At 56.2% G+C, this 17144-nt stretch overlaps 4 protein-coding genes across 5 annotated transcripts; 1 reads left to right on the top strand and 3 right to left on the bottom strand.

The window, feature by feature from the left end:
- Positions 1-639: 639 nt before the first annotated feature.
- On the bottom strand, positions 640-3392 carry NSUN5 (NOP2/Sun RNA methyltransferase 5). Its single transcript, XM_072353613.1, has 10 exons — positions 3240-3392; positions 3034-3156; positions 2768-2942; positions 2577-2685; positions 2344-2482; positions 1793-1908; positions 1502-1680; positions 1205-1409; positions 952-1104; positions 640-846 (listed from the first exon to the last, which is right to left on the bottom strand). The coding sequence occupies exons 1-10, from the start codon at positions 3330-3332 to the stop codon at positions 738-740; spliced, it is 1401 nt and encodes a 466-aa protein (XP_072209714.1). The 5' UTR covers positions 3333-3392; the 3' UTR covers positions 640-737.
- An 80-nt stretch (positions 3393-3472) lies between these two features.
- LOC140260986 (E3 ubiquitin-protein ligase TRIM50-like) lies at positions 3473-4877 on the bottom strand. The gene is made up of 2 exons (XM_072353907.1): positions 4322-4877; positions 3473-4071 (listed from the first exon to the last, which is right to left on the bottom strand). Exons 1-2 carry the CDS (start codon positions 4578-4580, stop codon positions 3473-3475), a joined length of 858 nt encoding a protein of 285 aa, XP_072210008.1. The 5' UTR covers positions 4581-4877.
- A 19-nt stretch (positions 4878-4896) lies between these two features.
- LOC140260976 (tripartite motif-containing protein 73-like) lies at positions 4897-7270 on the bottom strand. The gene is made up of 3 exons (XM_072353880.1): positions 6825-7270; positions 5853-5948; positions 4897-5315 (listed from the first exon to the last, which is right to left on the bottom strand). The coding sequence occupies exons 1-3, from the start codon at positions 7227-7229 to the stop codon at positions 4929-4931; spliced, it is 888 nt and encodes a 295-aa protein (XP_072209981.1). The 5' UTR covers positions 7230-7270; the 3' UTR covers positions 4897-4928.
- An 870-nt stretch (positions 7271-8140) lies between these two features.
- Positions 8141-15037, top strand: FKBP6 (FKBP prolyl isomerase family member 6 (inactive)). 2 transcript variants are annotated; one of them, XM_072353879.1, is made up of 7 exons: positions 8141-8213; positions 10302-10391; positions 10879-11081; positions 12278-12397; positions 12996-13190; positions 13499-13608; positions 14501-15037. In XM_072353879.1, the coding sequence occupies exons 1-7, from the start codon at positions 8141-8143 to the stop codon at positions 14574-14576; spliced, it is 867 nt and encodes a 288-aa protein (XP_072209980.1). In that variant the 3' UTR covers positions 14577-15037. The 2 variants fall into 2 exon arrangements, with proteins under 2 accessions (XP_072209980.1, XP_072209979.1); XM_072353878.1 differs by lacking the exon at positions 8141-8213 and adding an exon at positions 9122-9401.
- Positions 15038-17144: the final 2107 nt, after the last annotated feature.

The following is a 17144-nucleotide window of genomic DNA, read 5'->3' as shown; positions in this document are numbered from 1 at the left end:
TGCTGCACCACAGCCCCAAACATGGCCAGGAAGTGCAGGAGGAGCCAAGTGGGGCACACGTGCCCCTGGGGGTTGGGGATGCAGTTTTGTGCTCAGGGGAGCAGTGCTGGCAATTCCTGTCCAGGAGCACAGCCGTGGTGTTGAGGGGTGGGTGAAGGCACCAAGGGCTGTGAGCCCGGGGCTGCTTGGCCTCACAGAGGCTGCCCCTTCTCAACCTCTCAGGGCTCCAGCCACAACCAGCACACAGAGGGCTGGAAGCAGGAAACAAGGTGAGAGCACCTTTGGGGCACGCTGGCTGCCTCCAGAGGGAGCAGAGCTCCAGCATAGCCCCAGCCTTGGCAGGGCCAGCCTGAGCCAGCTCCCTGCGCTGCAGCATGGGGATGGCAAGGCTGGGTTCTGAGTCTAAATTGGAGGCTTGGACCATTCCTGGTGAGGATTTAGAGTGAACATGAAACAGTTTGTTCATGTCTGGCTTGCTTTTATATGAGGGCTGTATATTGCTTGGGATACCATTTTCCAGCTCTGCTTTGTGCAGTGCTGCACTGCAATTTCCACTCCTTTGCCTGTGTGTGCAGCAGAGGCAGCAGTGCTGCTGCTCAGGACTGGATCAGGGAGTTACAGAAGCTCTCCAAGCCATCAGCTGGTGCAAAGCTTTATTTCTGTTACTCAGTAAAAGGGCCACAGCAAAGCCCAGCACCAGAGAACAGCCCCAACAAGGCACTGTGTGCTCCTAGAATTCACGCCTTCACACGCTGCTTTTTCCTCCTCCTCTTCTTGGGAGGAGCCGCTCCTGGCTCCACTTCCTCTTCTTGTTGTAGGTTCTCTTCAGTGGCTGCAGGCAGGGAGCTGCACACAAAAGCAATGACAGCTGAGTGGTTCATGCAGCCCTCGCACCAAGAAGGCAACCCATTCCAGGCAGCCCTGGGCCCACTTCCCCCTCATCTCCTGCACCTGGGGACAGCAGCTTCCTCCCCACAGCGCTCCAGGACAGCCACAAAGAAGCCCTGTGTGAGCGTGTCTGCAGGAGAGGCACGGAGGCAGCACTCGGCCCCTGGGAAGGTGGCAAGTCCTCGGCAGGGCCAGGATGGGAACGCGTTCACCAGCCTGAGAGCGGACAAGAGACGGCGCTGAGTCCAGCAGCAACACACGGAGCTACCACAAGTAACAGGCACCGCGAGGCCTGTTCCTCCCCAGGCAGGAGCACCTGAAGGCCGAGCCCTGCTCCTGCAGCACTGCGTGCACCACGTCCTCGTTCTCCTCGCGGTGCACTGAGCAGGTAGAGTAGACCAGGCGCTGCAGCGCCGGGAAGCGAAGTGCGTGGCTCAGGATCCTGCGCTGGAAGCCAGACAGCGCCTGCAGCCGCTCTGCGCTCGGGGCAGCCTCCTCCAGGGGCAGCCGGGCCACCATCCCTGCAGGGACACACAGCAGTGTCCCATGGGTCTGCCCACGGAAAAGCCAGGCCGAGCCTCTAGCAGATGAGGTGGTTGAAGCCCCACGTTACCTGAGCCGCTGCATGACGGGTCCAGGAGGATGTATTTTACTTTGCTGTACTTTGGATCATGGGGATCAACTGTCAGGAAGTCCTGCTGGGCCAGCTTGAAGCTGGTGACCCCTGCCCGCGTCAGCATGGTGTTCATGGTAGCCAGGCGTTTCGTGTCCACATCAAAGGCAAAGATATGCCTGAAAAAGAGGCCGGCACCCAAGGGCTGTGAGCACCCTGCCCAGCCCAAAGGCCGCGCTGTGCAAGCTGCTCGGATGTTCTGGCCCTGCCGCAGCACAGCCCTGCACTCACCCCTTGTTCTGCAGGATGGCAGCGAGGTGGCTGGTTTTGTTCCCAGGGGCTGCACAAGCATCAATCACATGGGAGCCAGCAGAAGGGCTGAGGAGGAAGGCTGGTAAGCAGCTGGCCTGCGGTTGGACAGGGCACAAAGAAAGGTGTGAGCTGCCAGCAGTTTCTGCAGCAGCCACTACTGCACCCTCCTTGGGACGCAGCAGATGCTATGGAGTTGCATGCTTGCACACCACCCACACCCAGCTCTGGGGCTGGAGGCCTCTTCACAAATGGTGGGAGCGACATCGCATGACCACAGCCCAGCTCCCTGCGGGGAGTAACTACAGCACGTGCCTGAGACATTCACCTCCTGCCCACAGCCTATGGGAACAAAGCTGAGGGAGATCTGCAGAGCCTCAGCCTGCGCTCATAGCTTCTGCTTAAGCTACCGGTATATGCTGCAGCAAAGCAGCCCCAAGCCCAGTTCTTGGCATGCAGGAAAAGGCTGAACCCCCACACCTGACAGCGGGACAGACCCCTGTGCTGCAGCCTCCCACTCCCCAGCTCCGAACCTTGTCCTGCAGGATGATGTGTCCCGATGTGTACAGCCGGTTGTCGTGGAAGTCCGTCTGCGGGGGGAAAACCAGCAGCTCCGGGAGGTGAGGATCCAACATGAATTTCTTCCCAGAAAGGCCCTTCAGCTCTTCCACGCTGCCCACACAGACGGAGGGTGAGCTCAGCTCAGCATTACCGCATCCGGCACCGGAGCCCCCCAGAGCCCAGGTGCAAAACCCGTCCATCCCACCTGCAGGCCGTGCCCGTGAAGGTGTAGCCGTGACGCTTGAAGAATTCCACCACGTCGTCCACGCGCGTTTTCAGCACGTTGACCCGGACGTAACGCGGCACCTGAGGAGCTGCAGGGTGCGGGATCGGTGCGGGATCAGCCCCGCCGCGTGGCGCAGCGCCCGGCCCGGTTCACCTTCCGGCCCCGCTCACCTTCCGGCCCGGCTCCGTCCGCGGGCCGCAGCAGCTCCTCGTTCCGACTCACCCCCCGCCGCACCTTCAGCCGGGCCAGCTCCGCCTCCAGCCGCGCGCGGTGCCGCCGGACCAGCGCCTTCCAGCGCCCGCCGCACTTGAGGCCGTTCCCGAAGAGCAGGTCGTACACCAGCACCTGCGGCGGCCGGTGAGCGCCCTGCCCGGGATGCTCCGTGACCCCCCGTCCCGTCCCGTCCCGTCCCGTCCCGTCCCGTCCCGTTCCTCACCTTGGCCAGCGGCAGCGGCAGCTTCTTCTCGACGCGCAGCATGGCGGCTCGGTCCAGCAGCGCCTCCAGCACGGGGCCGTAGCGCAGCGTCTCGGCCACCAGCGCGTACAGCTGCCGGGTGCGCTGCGGGACATCGCCGGGCGCTCAGTGCCGCCCCGTCCCCTCCACCTCCCCCGCCCCCCCCTCACCCCGGCCCCGCTCCGCACCGGGAAGTCGCTGCCGTACACGAGGCTCTTCAGGCCGCCCTCGCCGCGCTCCAGCCCGCTCAGCACGGCGGCAGCAGCGCTGTACAGCGCCATGGCGGCGCCCGACCCCCCACGTGCGCAGGAAAATGACGTCACTTCCGCGTCCCGACCGCGGCCCCGCCCCCTCTGACACGTGTCTGGGCGGCGCAACGCAGCTTTATTGAGGCCGGGGGCGGCGGAGCCGTCGTTGTGCGCTACGGCTTCGGGGGCTCCTCGGCCGCGGGGGGGGGCTGCGGGTGGCGGCCGGCGGGGGGCGCGGGCAGGATGATGGGGGGGGAGAAGGGGCCCCGCTCCGGCCAGCAGAGGTCCACGATGGGGTAGAGCTGGCCCTGGAACTCCGCCTGGAAGGTGTAGATGGGGCTGAGCTCGTCGGGGCTGTCGGCGTTGTAGAACGTCAGCTCGCCCTTCTCGTAGTGCAGGTAGATCCCGATGCGCTGCGGCCGGGCGCTCAGCGGCAGCGTGGCCCGCGGGGTGCTGAACGCCTCGTAGACTTTGCCCTCCTTGAGGCCGATGAGCCACACGCCGTTCTCGGGGCTCTTGCTGAGCTTCCCTTTGCGGCTCACCGTGCCCTTGATGACGCCCACGCGCCAGCGGTTCCTGCTGCCCACGATCACCTCCCAGTAGTGCTGGCCGCACGAGAAGCCCTTGCAGGTCAGGATGCAGTTGCTGGAGTCGAATCGCTTGGGGTTGCTGTCCCGGCGCTGGTACAGCCCGCACTGCACCACCGTGTCACCCTTGTAGAGCTCCAGCAGCGGATGTGCCGTCACCGGGTCCAGTTTCAGCATCTCCGGAGCTGGAAGGAAGGCGGGTGGACTGCAGGCACGGTGCTGGCCGTGCTGCTGAACCCGAGCCGACCGCTCGGACAGCGGAGCAGGAGCCGCCAGCACGAGGTGCTGCAGCAGCCGCCGCTCCTGGAGCTCTGCCGGAGGTGAGCAGAGCAAGGCGGGGGCCAGGAGGGACAGCGGGACTGGGCAGCCTCTCCTGGCAGCGCGTGCTGCTGGAGCCAGAGCTGCCCGTGCGATGGCGGCTGGGGAAGCTGGTACCTGGCAGGACGTGGCGGTGCAGCCGCTTCCACACAGTCATCTTGATGTCGTCTTGGTGGAAACAAGGCTTGAAGGATACGGGGCTGAAGGTGGCATCTCCCGGGTGCAGGCTGGGAAGCTCCGACCTGAAACGACAAGTGCAGCCTTGACAAAGCTTGATGTGTTCTTTTCTCACCTTCTGCCGTGTACGATGGTGTCTGTGCAGCTGCTTTTGCCCCCTTCTGGGGCTGCCTGCACGGCTCTGGCTGTGGCTCTCCATCACAACAGCAGTGCCCGCAGATGTGAGCAGGGCAGTGTGCCCACACCAGGCTGCCCCAGCAATGCTGAGGTGCTCTCTGGCCTTCGTGCTGCCGTTCCCTTTGGTGCTGTGAGCTGCCGGGTCCCATCACTCACCTGAACTGGTAGGAGCTGTATTTCTGGAAAACACAAGAGAGAAAGTTAGTCAGTGGTGGTAGATGGACTGACAGGACAGCAGCTCCTCCGCATGGTCACAGCTCCACACAGCCACGTCCTGGGCCAGAGAGGCCAGGGCTCTCCTCTCCTGGGAGACAGATTCTGATGGACAGCCCTCTGCCATCTGGGGAAGCCCGTGCTGGACAGAAGGCACCTACATAGAAGGCACCTGCATCTCACAGCTCTTGGTGTGCCATGTTTGGTTCGTAGCCCAGGGAAGGGCCCGGGGCTCTGAGCAATGGGCTGATGGTGGGAGAGCTCGGCTCACCCTTGCCATCTTCCCGAGGCAGTCACTAGTGGGCACACTCACACGGATGAAATCAAGCTGATTTTCGTTGCTGAGCGTCTCCAGAATGCTCTGCATCTCCTTCAGTCTCTGCAGGGTATCTGATATCTGCTTGACCTGAGACTCGATGGAGGTGATGAGCTGGGCTGCCTTCCCCTCCACGCTCTCCAGGAAGGTGGCCTTCTCCTCATCGATGTACCTGTGCAGCTCCTCAAACTCCTTCCGGATCACCCACTTGAAGACATCTGCCTCGTTCTGCAGGGAGACAGCAAGCAGCTCTGCAGGGCTGCCTGCCTATGTTTCCATCACCCACTTTCTATTTTCAGCCCTGCATTTGTCTTCCAAATAAAGAGCAGCTCTTCAGAGAGGCAGGGTGTCATTCCCCCCTGCTGCCCTCAGCACCATGGCACCCCTGCCATACACCTCTCTCCACCCAGATTCTGTCTTGATGTTCCAAGTAGCTTCATCAGAGCGTCAAAAGAGCTTTTGGATACCTCTGCTACCAGGGAACAACCCAGGTCCTGCACTAAGCTGGGGGGGATGGATGCTTCTGTTTCATTTGGCTTCTAAGGAGTCCAATTCAGAAGCTCAAGCCTCAAAAAGTGATAGTGAGAGGACCCTTTGAGATAGCTACTGCATGGGCACACAGCCACATAAAGTGCAGATTCATTGTGAAGGGAGAAAAGAGGGAGAGGAATAGAGGAGGTGAGCTGAGGAGACCCAGGAGCAGAAATTGCTCCCAAGGAGGCAAAGAGCCCTGGGCAGCAGGCTCCTTTGGTACTTGGAACTCACTGCAATGCGGGTTTTGTTGTTGATGAGCTTGTTGAACTGTTCATCCAGGTTCCTCTTGCACTGGTGGACATCGGTGAGCAGCACAGACAGCTCCTCCTAGAACGATAACAGCTCTCGTGAGGAACCTTGTGGCATCCTACTTGATGGCAGGCTCTGCCCTGTGCCTGCCAGGCCCCCCAAGGAGCCCTGAGAAGCCATGCTCCAGGCTTCATCTAACCCCTGTGGGGTTCTGCACATCCAGCTGATCCTTGGTGTGACCTGGGGATTGGCAGGGGTCAGAAGAGCACTCAGAGCACGGCCCTGAGCTGGGCATTGCTGGCCAAGTGCTCTTGCCAGGAGCATCGCAGCTCTGCTCCACATCTGGCACCCCATGGAAACAAGGCTCCAGGTGAGCAGCTGCAGGCAGCACCAAGTCTGCAGCACCGTGTCAGTGCTGGTGCTGGAGCCTGGCTCAGACAGGCACGTTCCTGGTGCCTCCTGCTCTTATCACCTTGGTGTCAGGAGCTGAGGGGAACGTGGCCCTGTGCTTTTCCACTCCTTGGCTTTTCATGTGATGTTGGGCAAGGCACATGAGCTGTTTGCTCTGCCAGGCTGGTACTCCTGTTTTGCTCCCTACCTGCTCTCCTGTGGCACCTCTCCTCAGCCCTTATCTCCAGACTCCCTTTGATGTTACTTGTAAACAATCTTGAAAGGCCTCTCTGACTCTCCCTGACCCCCAGCTCCCCGCACTGTGGCTTAGCCACCAAAAACACATCCCTTCAGCCAGGGACATGCTTGGCCTGAGAAATGGCTGGCCCCAGACCAGGGTCCCTGCCCTATATCTGCCTGTGCCATGTGACTGTGCTGACCACACTGGCACCATTTTCAGCCTCTTTCTTGACGGAGAGGAGATGCTAGTAATGCCATAGTCGGGGCTGAGACTGCTATGGACGTCCTAATCCTCACCCCAGGGACCCTCCCCTGCCTGCCAACCTTCATCCGGCAGTATGCGGTAGAGATGGGGGTGATCTTGTGCTGCTTGTGGCTGCCGATGGTGCCGCACAGCCCGCAGATCACCTCTCGGTCGGCCTCGCAGAAGAGGCTCAGCGGGTTGTGGTGCGTTGGGCAGGACTCGGGGCTGGGCTCCGCCTCGCCCCAGCTTTGCAGTGCCTCAATGATGCGGGCCAGCGTGACATTGGGTGGCGATGCACTGCAGTCCACGGTTTTGCGGCACACGGGGCACAGGAACTGCTCGTCCAGCTCTCCAGACAGTGAGAGCACACAGGACTTGCAGTAGGAATGCCCACACTGCAGCATCAGGGGCTCCTTGAAGACCTCCAAGCAGATGGGGCAGAGCAGCTGGTCCTCCAGATTGTCGATGCTCATCTTCCGAGCCATGCTGCCACCTTCCTGCAGCCCTAGTGCAAAGAACAAGGCAAACAGCGATCAGCAAAACCAGACTCAGCACCTGAGGAAGTGAAGAGACACCTCCAACGCCTTCATGCCCCATCAGCAGCTCAAAAAGTTGTGAGCTTGTCACTGGACTCCACAGGGAACAAGGGATGCTTGTTTTCACCCGCAGTGTTCTGACAACATGAGATTGCACGTGGTCAGGCCCGCTGGCTCTGCCTGCAGTGGTAGAAGCCAGCACCAAACTAATCCTCATCCGGAACCTTTCTTTGCCTGGCAGCTGTGTCAGCCTGTAGGCCACTGCAAGGGAAACCCGTCTGCGTGCCAGGACTTGGCAGGGCTGGAGGCAGAACCAGGAGGGATCTTTGCAGAGAAGTGCTAGCACTGACCCTGGCCTATATGAATTGCTGCAGGTCTCCTTGGCTCACTGTCCCAGCCCCTCCATGTCCTCAGAAGGACGGGCATTAGTTCAAGTGAGCAAGAGCAGAGTGAAATCACAAAGAGCATCTTTAATCTGCAAGTCAGGGGGAGAAACTACACAGTACAACTTGCAAAGTCGATTTTGGCTGAGATGAGGAAGTTTGAGCCACACTGTGTGGGGCTGTGACTTCAGTTTGCCCCCTTGAAACTCAGTGTGGTTTCTAATCTCCAATGTTCCACGCTCCAGGCCAGCACCCACAAGACACACACACAGAAATCCCAGCATCTCCCACCAGCTGTACGGTCACACACAGCACCGCTGTCAGCCCATGAATGGGCAGCCACCCACATGAGACCCTATGGGGGAACAGCTTCAGCTGCTCACAAAGAAACCTCGTTAGATCCAACTCACCACCACTCACGTGCCCCGTGCTGCTCCTCCCTGCCCCGGCTCGGCTCCTCCTGGCGCACCGCAGCTGATGGATGTTCCTCGGCTTCTCACCAAGATGAAGAGCTCAGACCCATCCCAAGGGCAGATGCGGCGAGTGGTGGGTGAGTGTCCCCTCAGTGAGGAGCAGTGGGTGAGTGTCCCCTCAATGAGCAGTGCTGCCCACCTGCTGGCTGCTCCGTTGCGTCTTCAGCCCCGCAGAGGCAGCTCGTGCTGGTGAAGCGCTGCAGGGTCCCCCGCAGTGTGTGTGTGCCGCAGTGTGTGCAGCAGGTCTGTCCTGCAGGTCTGTCCTGCAGCCACGTGCCGTCCCACACCTCCTGCTGCCCCGAGAGGCTGCCAGTGCTTTGGGCACCCCGAGCAAACACGCATCACGTGACTGCAGCGCCTTGATAAGGAATGGAGGTGTTTGCCTCAGTGAGGGCTGGTTTCGATGAGCCCCGCTCTGGTTTCAGCCACCAACACTTGGATCAGTGCAGACGTTTGGTTTGTTACCAGCTCAAACTCTTTGGCTCAGGGTCCTGCTGGGATTTGGTCGGTTTGGTTGGATGGAAATGCTGGAATTGCTTCACTGTTGGAGAACACAGAGAACCACGGCCACAGGGTCACAACCAGAGGGTGGAGGGGAGCTCGGCAGCTTCCACAGAGCTCTAAAGCAGCGCAGTGCACAGGGGGCGTCCAGACAGTGTTGCATGTTCCATGTGAACAAACAAACAGCTCCATATAACAGCCCCATGTGAACAAACATCTCCATATAACACCCCATGTAGCAGCTCCGCGGCTCTCAGCTGCTCTCGGTGCAGACGCTCCCGCTCCCCGCCGTCCCGATGGCCCTAAGAACTACATCCCCCATCGTGCACCGCGAGCCGCTCCCGCCTCCCATTGGCCAGTGCCGCTCAGGGCCGTTCCCGCCCTCCCGGGGCGCCGGCGCGTGGCTTTTTAGCGGCGGGTCGGGAGGCGGGAAATCCTCGGAGCGCGATTGGCTCGGGGCGGGGGCGGGGCTACGGCTGGGGGCGGGGCCAGGGCCGGGCTGGAGGCGCGGAGCGCGATGGAGGCGGCGGTGGAGATGGAGATGGAGACCGAGACCGGCGGGGAGGCGTGGGCCGGGTCCGGGTCCGGGTCCGGGTCCGGGTCCGGGTCCGGGTCCGGGTCCGGGTCCGGGCTCGGGCTCTCCTCTCGGTTCCGCAGCGCGCTGTCTGCCGGCCTGCGGGACATCAGCGGTGACGGCGGGGTGCGCAAGGAGGTGCTGCGGCCCGGCACCGGGCAGCTCGTGCCGCCGGCTGCTACCGTGGCGGGTACGGCTCGTTCCGGTGTAGGCCCGGCACGCTGGGGGGGCTGGGGGGGCTTTGCTGCTCTTGGCTGCTGTTGGCCGCCTGTTGTCCGGCCGTGTGTTGGCTGCGCTGTCTGACCAGGCCCGGGAGCACCGCGCCCATTAAAGGGGCCCTGACACTGGCCGGTGGATGTGGGGGCTCCCCGGGCTGCCGGCATCGGATCAGGACGAGCTTCCAGGTGCTCGTGTTGGTACCGCAGTGCGTTTCTGCTTCAGGCTGTGCTGTGCCCTATTGGTCACTGCAGTGCCTGGCGCAGCCGCTGGCACTTCTCGTATCTGACAGGTTGAACAGAAGGGCGTCTTGACCTTGAGCAGGGCAGCACCTCCAGATCCCGGCCGTGCTCACAGTACAAAGAGGTTCAAGCTGAAAGCGGTTCCTGTACGAGGGCCTGATGAGTGGCGGGGGAAGCTCATTATGGTCATTCAATTAGGAGAAGCACAACTGCAGTTGGGCTCGCTGCTCTCGGGCAATAGCAGAGCTCAGGGACGACGTTTGGTCCTTTATTTCTTCCTGGGGCTCAAGCTGTGCTTGGAGAGCAAATCTGTGAAGTCCTTCTGCAGATAACGGGGCTGTCTGGATTTCTGCACCTTCCCTTCTCCCCCTGCCTGCAGCCCTCTGGTTCTTGACACTAAATTGCATCTCTTGTGTAGATAAGAATAAAGGCTTCTAAGCAGCTGTTTTATCCGGTGCTGATGTGATCAGGTTCTTGTTGGTGGTTTGTGCTCCCTCTGCTGTTTTAAAGCAGTGGGAAGGAAAAAAAGTGTGGTTGCAAAACTGACTATGAGTGTGCTATTGACAGCACTGTTATCAGACACAGTATCAAACCCTTGCTGTTCTCTCCTGTCTGCTCCTTGTTCTGTGCAGTGAAGTACTTCGGGTACCTGGAGTACATGGAGAAACCTTTCTGCACGAACTGCACCAAGAAGCTCCCGAGGCTGTTGAAGCTCGGAGAAGGTAGGTTTGTGCTCACGGGGTTATAATGGCTGCCTGTAGGGGCATGTAGAGTTAAATACTGTTTGGTATCTTGGTCTTTCAGAAGCTTTAGAGATTTCAGAATGGAATCAGAAAGCCTCTTCCTTGTAGATGGAGGTCAGTCCGGAGCTGATCACACACCATGAGCAGCGGGGCCAGTGCTGTTGGTGGCGGTGTGGGTGCTTTCTGCTGTTGTCTTTAAGCAGCTTCTCAGCTCAGTGTTTTTAAATCACTCAAGAGGAGGCAATAATGTCTGCTCTGTGCTTGGTCCCACAGCAGGCTGCCTCGTTAGTCCAGACATGAGCTGTGCAGCAGTGTGTGCCTTGAGCTGTGACAGTGGGGAACTGACCGCTGTATTGGTAGCCAACAGGGGCTTCCTCTTAAAGCCTAGAGGAAAATTCTCACTTGGAGCCCGAGATGGAGTGCTGGCTTTGGGATTCTCATGGCCTTCTGTTTCCTGTTGTGACAGATATTACCCTGCAGGGGCTGGAAATTGGCGTGCTCACGATGAAGAAGGGAGAGGTGGCAAGATTTATCTTCTCACCGGATTACACCTATGGCCAGCAGGGCTGCCTTCCTCTGATCCCCCCAAATGCCACAGTCTTGTTTGAAGTGGAGTTGATCGACTTCCTAGACTCTGCTGACTCTGACACGTTCTTTGCGTTGACAGCTGTGAGTTGCTTTAATAAGGCTTGGGGCTTAAACCTGGAAGATAAACTTTGCTGTTTTTCCCTTCAGTTGTTGAGGATCCCATGTTACGTATATTTGTTTAATGCAGGAGCAGTTTTCCAGACCTTGGGTTGCTGGATCCGTGCAGGTGCAGACACGTGCCCTTTAAAGCTTATCCTGCACACCTTGCCCTGTTCACAACCCAGTGCAGGGGAGAAGCTGGGTGCTGCCTTTGTTTGCTGCCCCGTAGTGGAGTCAGTGAAACAAGTTGCATTTATTTTCAGCTTTACCAGAAACCTCGTGGTCTCACTAGAGGGCACCAGCTTCCTGGAAGTTCAGTGCAGTGTCAGAGCAGTAACTAGCTGTTATTTAAAAACAAAATCCTTGTGAAGTCTGGAGCATTGAAGTGTCCCCCGCCCCCCACCCTTTGTCTTTGCTTCTTGGCTGCTTTCCCAAGTGCTCCTTCACTGCTCATTCTCCTCCCTGGTGAGTTACCATGTTATTGTTAATTCTCCCTTTTCATGTAGGAGCCTTTGGGTTGTAGTTGTGGGTCAGTGATTGGGGCACACCAAGCAATGCTGGTGGAGGGAGGCCCTCCTCATTCCCTCACTGCTCTTGCAGAGGCTGCTTTTTCCACACCCAGCCCTGAGCTCAAACTACTGCTACATGGGGGAGAGCTTACTCCCCAGCTCCCTAACTCACCCCTCTCTGGAGCTGATTCAAACTTCAGAGCCCAGGAACAACCTGCCCGTCTTTTGTTGCTGTTCTTCTTTCTTTTTTGCTCCTCCTTTGCTGGGTTCATGTCCTGAGTCGTGTCAAGCTGATCGTGGAGCCACCCAGTGCTGAGCTGTTACAGCAATGAGTCTTTCCCTTTTGTGCTGGGAATAGTGGTTGTTTTTTGTTTTTTTTCCTCTTTGTGTGTCATCTGTCTGCTCTCTGCTCAGCAGTTGAGAGTTGGGCAGGATTTAGGAAGAAATTCCTGCTTTTTTTTCTTGCAGGCTCCCTTTGCTCTCCTGACCTGTTTTGTAGCGCTTCTCACCAAGGGTTACCAGCACGGCAGCAGTGCAGAAGGGAAACACTGTGTGGTGGTGGCCTGGCTGGATGCTGAAGGGCTTTGGCATTGGGGCAGGGCTCTCCTGCATGTTATCTCTGCTTGTTTCCTTTTGCTTGAGCTGAAATTGTGGTATTTCTTTATGCAGGAGCAGCAGGATACATTTCCACTGCAAAAGGTGTTGAAAGTCGCAGACGTGGAGAGAGAGTTTGGCAATTATCTGTTCCGTAAGCAGTGCTTTGAGAGTGCCAAGGACAGATACAAAAGGGTATGACACCAGAAAGTACGTGCTTTCACTCGTGGTGATTTAGTGCCAGCTCACTGTGACAGGTGCACTCCAGAGATAATGACTCCATCATAAATTCAGGTGTAGTTCATTATTTAAGAACTGACCTGAGACACTGTTGTACAAGTAGCAGCAGTAAATGAAAGAGGAGGAGGGTTGGCAGCAATCTGCAGAGCCTTCTCTGAGGAGTCCCTGCTGGACTCCCAGCTGAGAACAGGAGAATACTTGAGGTTGGAAGAAGCCTCTGGATTTTGCCTAACCCCGTGCTCAGGGTCAGCTAGAGCAGGATATTGCCCAGGACTGTGTCCATTTAGGCTTTGAACATCTCCAAGGATGGAGACTCCCCAGCCTATCTAGGGAGTATCTTTTTATTTTACTGCTTTTGAGTTCCTTGATAGATTGCTGCAGTCTTGTGACTGAGCTGGTTAGTCACGCTGATAGCGCTGTGTGGTATATTTAGGAGTCTGATAACCTAGGTCAGTTAGAAATAATAAAGAGAAACATGGATGTAGCTGGCTGACTGGGATGGATTTCTCATGGTGGATTTGTTGTGTGCTGCTCCTTTTCCCTGTCTGCTCAGGCGTACTCCATCCTTGGTCGCAGCCCTTCCAATGAGGCAGAGCAGTGTCAGATTAATGCTTCCAAGTTGCTGGTGCTCCTGAATCTCTCAGTTACTTACCTGAAGCTGGAATGTCCCGCCCGAGCTCTGATGTATGGGGAGAAAGCCTTGGAGATTGACAAGAGAAACGTCAAGGCTCTGTTCAGATGTGGTCAGGTGGGCAAGGATAAATTCCTCTGGCAGCCGCATCAAGCAGTGACACAGTCTGACTGGCTGTGTAATAAAATGAGGAGAGCCACTAAATTCTGGGCCAGTCCTCCTGAGCTCCTGCAGCAGTTGAGGTGAATTGTCAGCATCTGAAAATCTGCTTCTCAGTAAATCTGTCACACAAATCTTCACTTGAGGGATTCCTGAGGCACCTGTATCTGCCCCTGAAATGTTGGTAGTTGTACGTATCTCAGTCCCGAAGAGTAGCAGCAAACCTATATTTATCCTTTAATGCACCTGTCTTCTTTTAATGGCAGGCTTGTCTCTGCATGACAGAGTACGAGAAAGCTCGGGACTTCCTGATCAGAGCTCAGCATATAGAGCCGTTTAACCACGACATTAACAACGAGCTGAAAAAGCTGGCAAGGTGAGGACTCCTTTCCATTGCTGTGCTTAGACGAGCTGAAAACATCCACTGAAAGCTACTAAAATACTCCAGTGTTTATTTAAAAAATTAATAATAATCAAGCAGGACCTGTCCAGGACCTGTGGTACAGTGCTAGAAGCCCTGACCTAAAAGCCTCAAGCATTCTCTTAGATTCATTTAAAATATATTGGCTGGTAGGAGAAAAATCTGGCTAATAATTAAGCTTATTCTGCTAGGAAGCAACAAGGCATTCTGCCTTCAGGGGAGCAGCAGGCAAACTTGTCAGCTCTGAGTCTAGAGGCAGCAGCACGTACTGCTAATGTGTGTTACAGTGAGCTGAGTGTGCACTGAACATCTCTTGTCTTGAAGCTTCTGCTTTGCTGCCAGTTAAAATTGGTGTATTTCTTGCTTTTACATTGACAAAAAGTGGAATTAATATAAAATAGATGGAGAGGACAGCACAGACTGTCAGTCAGGACATACTTCAGTCTGGATCTCTAACGTTACCAAACTGCCTTGCCTGTGATGTGATCTGACAGATGCTTCAGAAGCTGAATATGAATCAAAATTCTGTTTTAAAAGCTTTTTACTTCCATACTGAGGGCACTTAAACTTTGCAAAAAGGAATCTTGTTTGTTAATCAGCAGCAGCCTCCTGCTGCATGAACAGAACTTTGGGAAGTGCCTGTTAGCAGGCAGAGAAAAGGCTCGGGGTGTGGTGATAAGACCAAATGTGTTGTGTAGCAGAAAGAAGGGGCTGGGGGAGCTGCTCCCTCTCCTAGCAGCACTAGGCCAGGAAGTCTAAGCATGTATGTGTATTTTCTGATTGTGGTGCTGATGGTTTGATGGGCAGTTTACAGCCTTCAGCTCCTTATTTGTGCTCTACTTTCCAGCTGCTACAAAGACTACTTGGACAAGGAGAAAGAAATGTGCTGCCGAATGCTTGCTGCTCTCAACTCTTCTTCGTGACCAGGAATGAAGTTACTCAGCTTGTATAAAAGTCTGAGGTCTCCTAAATCCCTCTGGACTGGGTTTTGTGGTGGGGAACCTGCTTCTGTATAGAAGGATTTTGGAGGCATAGTACAAGTTAATGACAATGTGCAGAGGGGAAGGGGCAGGATGGCAGTGTGGAACCCATCTGTGCCTTATGCCTGGGGAGTCTTCTGCCAGGCAGGCTAGAATGGGGCAGGAACCTGAAACTGGCAGCACTTGGATAAGTTTGGTTTTTTTGTTTCCTGTGCTGCTCATCCCAGTTCTTCCCTGTCAGAGCCAGGGGCAGAAGTAGCTGCGTAGCCTTGTGCCTCTGCCAGCTAAAAGAAACAAAGAAATGGTTCCTGTCAAACTTAAGAACTGGATTTCCTCCTCCCCTCCAGCGCTCCTGGCTGCAGCTGCTGGAATGCCTCGCTGCAGGAAAACCTGAATATTGCAGTGCTGGGTTTTGGTTTTGGTTTTGAAATATTAAAAAACCTGTTTGTATAGAAAATTTCAAATAGGTGTTTTGGGCTCTTTAAAGCCTTAAACCTTGTAGCAGAATTGACGGGTTTATAAATGCACAAAGGCTCTTTGATCCGTCCCTTCTTTTTCTTTTTGTCAAACCTTTGTTGGCTGTCAGGGGGGCTGGAAGGCTCCGCCGGTCTCTCGCCTCGGGGTAAGCCCAAGGGAGGGGGCTGTGGGAAATGACAGCAGCCTTCTGTCAGCAGCAGCAGCAGCTCGGGGTGTCGGAGGTGGCTGCTGTTCCACCTCAAACAATACAGGCACTATCCCTCTTTCTTCTGAAAATGGTGTGAGCAGCTTTTCCGTCGCTGGCGGCTTTGAGCGCAGGACGCAGCTGTGCTGTTTTGAGGTGTGTTCTTTCTCTTGTCTGTGGCTGTGAGGAAGCTGACCCAGTATTTGAGGGGGAGGTCGGACTGAACGGCTGCTCCTACTGATGCAACCACTGCGCTTCCCTGGAGCTCCGCCTCCTTACACAGCTGTGTGACAGCTGTCAGTCACATTGATGGCCATTAAGTTTAGTGGCAGCGTTTTTTGTTGGTTTTTTTTTTGTTGTTGTTTGTTTTTTTAGTCTTCCCAACAAATTTCCATCTCTGAGACCTACATAACAACACGCTGCTGGTTCCTTGTGAGAAACAACCCTTTTGCTGGAAAAGAAGGAGTCATTATGTACGCAGAGGAGGGGCAGCTCCGGCTCCAATGGCACAGCTGACTACCCAGAACGGAGGCAGAACGTCCTTCGGTGTTTTCTGACAAGCTTGCACTGGTTCAGAGCAGAGCACAGGCTGTTCTCAGTCGGCCTGGCAGCCTTCTTTGGTGCGTTCAGTGAGCGGACGGGCAGTGAGCTGTGCTGGGAGCTCGTGGCTGACGATGGGTGGAATCACAGCTGTGCAGCACTTGGCAGGTGCTGCTGAGTCGGTCTGACCCCACGGCCGCCATCCCAGCTACGTGACTCACAGCTGGAGTTGGGCATTTGCTGCCTCCGACTCGCCACTATATTCTTCTGGCTCAGCCCTCCCCCCCAGGGGGCTTTGCTGTTTCTTTTGGTGAGGTTTGCAGTGGCTGCTTTGGTGCAGGGACAAATGGTTCATTGGTCCCTGAGCCTCTGCATGTTCATGTGCTACCTGAAGACAGGCTTCACTCGGCTGTAGAAGTGATGCCACTTGAAACATGAACAGCTGGACATCCCTAAACTGCATCTGAGTGAGACAAACGGGTGCATGGCTGACTGCAGAACTGCTTTCATAGGCAGTAGACAGTGGTGACCTAATTAGGTAATTTTCCAGCGTCCTGCTGGATGGTGATGTGTAGCATTCCCTCTAATAACTGTCCTGACAAACCATGATAGCCTGGTGCTGTAGACGGCTCTTTCTTATCCTATCAGTGTGGGTTGCCCAGCACATCCTGTTATAAGCAGGCTGATAGCAAGCTAGCTGTAGCTGGGCTTTGTTCTTGCCTTCAGAAGAGCTGCAGCATGTCAGCAACCTCTCGTGGGCTCCACATGATGCTTTTAAGAAGGAGCTTGTTCGCATCCCGGTGGCAGCAGTTTTCCTCCGGGCTGTCATTGCAGAGTGGCAGCTCCTTTTGGACTTGTCATGTCTTGAATGAAAAGCACTTCTCAGGCAATTGCCGTTCAAGAAGTTTTTAGCTCCTTTGCTGATCCATGCTCCAAAAGCGAGCATGTAATGTGTGCTTTCAGAGTGCTGGAGTTCAGACGTTAATCAGACAGTACAAGTCAAGCCTTCCTTTCCCTTCTTCCCTGTAGTGACCTCAGTCTGAGCTGAAGTGCTGGAAGTGAGACATTCTGCCTCGTGTAAGGAACACCTGGAGGCTGCAGGAGCTGCTGGCTCTGGGATCAGCCAGGCCGACCTCCCAGCCCATCTGCCTTCCACAGAGCTAACAACTCGATTGCTGCTCTTGAGCAGTGCCTTCTCATTGGAGGTTACCAGTGAAACTGCTTCGATGGGTTTAATGGGGGCTGAACTGGTGGGAGCTTCTTCCCGGCTTCTCTGTGCTTTATCCTGCTGTGCTCATGGTGCCCACACA

The sequence above is a fragment of the Excalfactoria chinensis genome, chromosome 19 (genome assembly GCF_039878825.1).
Source record: "Excalfactoria chinensis isolate bCotChi1 chromosome 19, bCotChi1.hap2, whole genome shotgun sequence".
Taxonomy (NCBI): domain Eukaryota; kingdom Metazoa; phylum Chordata; class Aves; order Galliformes; family Phasianidae; genus Excalfactoria; species Excalfactoria chinensis.
Note: the sequence above shows the minus strand (reverse complement) of the source record. Positions and strands in the feature narration are given on the sequence as shown.

Excerpts from the sequence above, each read along its gene's own strand:
- FKBP6 (XM_072353878.1), top strand. The coding sequence starts at position 9,155 with ATGGAGGCGGCGGTGGAGATGGAGATGGAGACCGAGACCGGCGGGGAG. Across the intron at positions 10,392-10,878 it reads GCTGTTGAAGCTCGGAGAAG|ATATTACCCTGCAGGGGCTG; the intron begins GTAGGTTTGTGC and ends CTGTTGTGACAG. Across the intron at positions 12,398-12,995 it reads CCAAGGACAGATACAAAAGG|GCGTACTCCATCCTTGGTCG; the intron begins GTATGACACCAG and ends CTGTCTGCTCAG.
- NSUN5 (XM_072353613.1), bottom strand. The coding sequence starts at position 3,332 with ATGGCGCTGTACAGCGCTGCTGCCGCCGTGCTGAGCGGGCTGGAGCGC. Across the intron at positions 2,943-3,033 it reads TGCCGCTGCCGCTGGCCAAG|GTGCTGGTGTACGACCTGCT; the intron begins GTGAGGAACGGG and ends CGGCCGCCGCAG. Across the intron at positions 847-951 it reads GAGGAAGCTGCTGTCCCCAG|CTCCCTGCCTGCAGCCACTG; the intron begins GTGCAGGAGATG and ends TTTTGTGTGCAG.
- LOC140260976 (XM_072353880.1), bottom strand. The coding sequence starts at position 7,229 with ATGGCTCGGAAGATGAGCATCGACAATCTGGAGGACCAGCTGCTCTGC. Across the intron at positions 5,949-6,824 it reads CCGCATACTGCCGGATGAAG|GAGGAGCTGTCTGTGCTGCT; the intron begins GTTGGCAGGCAG and ends TTATCGTTCTAG. Across the intron at positions 5,316-5,852 it reads ACAACAAAACCCGCATTGCA|AACGAGGCAGATGTCTTCAA; the intron begins GTGAGTTCCAAG and ends GTCTCCCTGCAG.
- LOC140260986 (XM_072353907.1), bottom strand. The coding sequence starts at position 4,580 with ATGGAGAGCCACAGCCAGAGCCGTGCAGGCAGCCCCAGAAGGGGGCAA. Across the intron at positions 4,072-4,321 it reads GCACCGCCACGTCCTGCCAG|CTCCGGAGATGCTGAAACTG; the intron begins GTACCAGCTTCC and ends CCTTCCTTCCAG.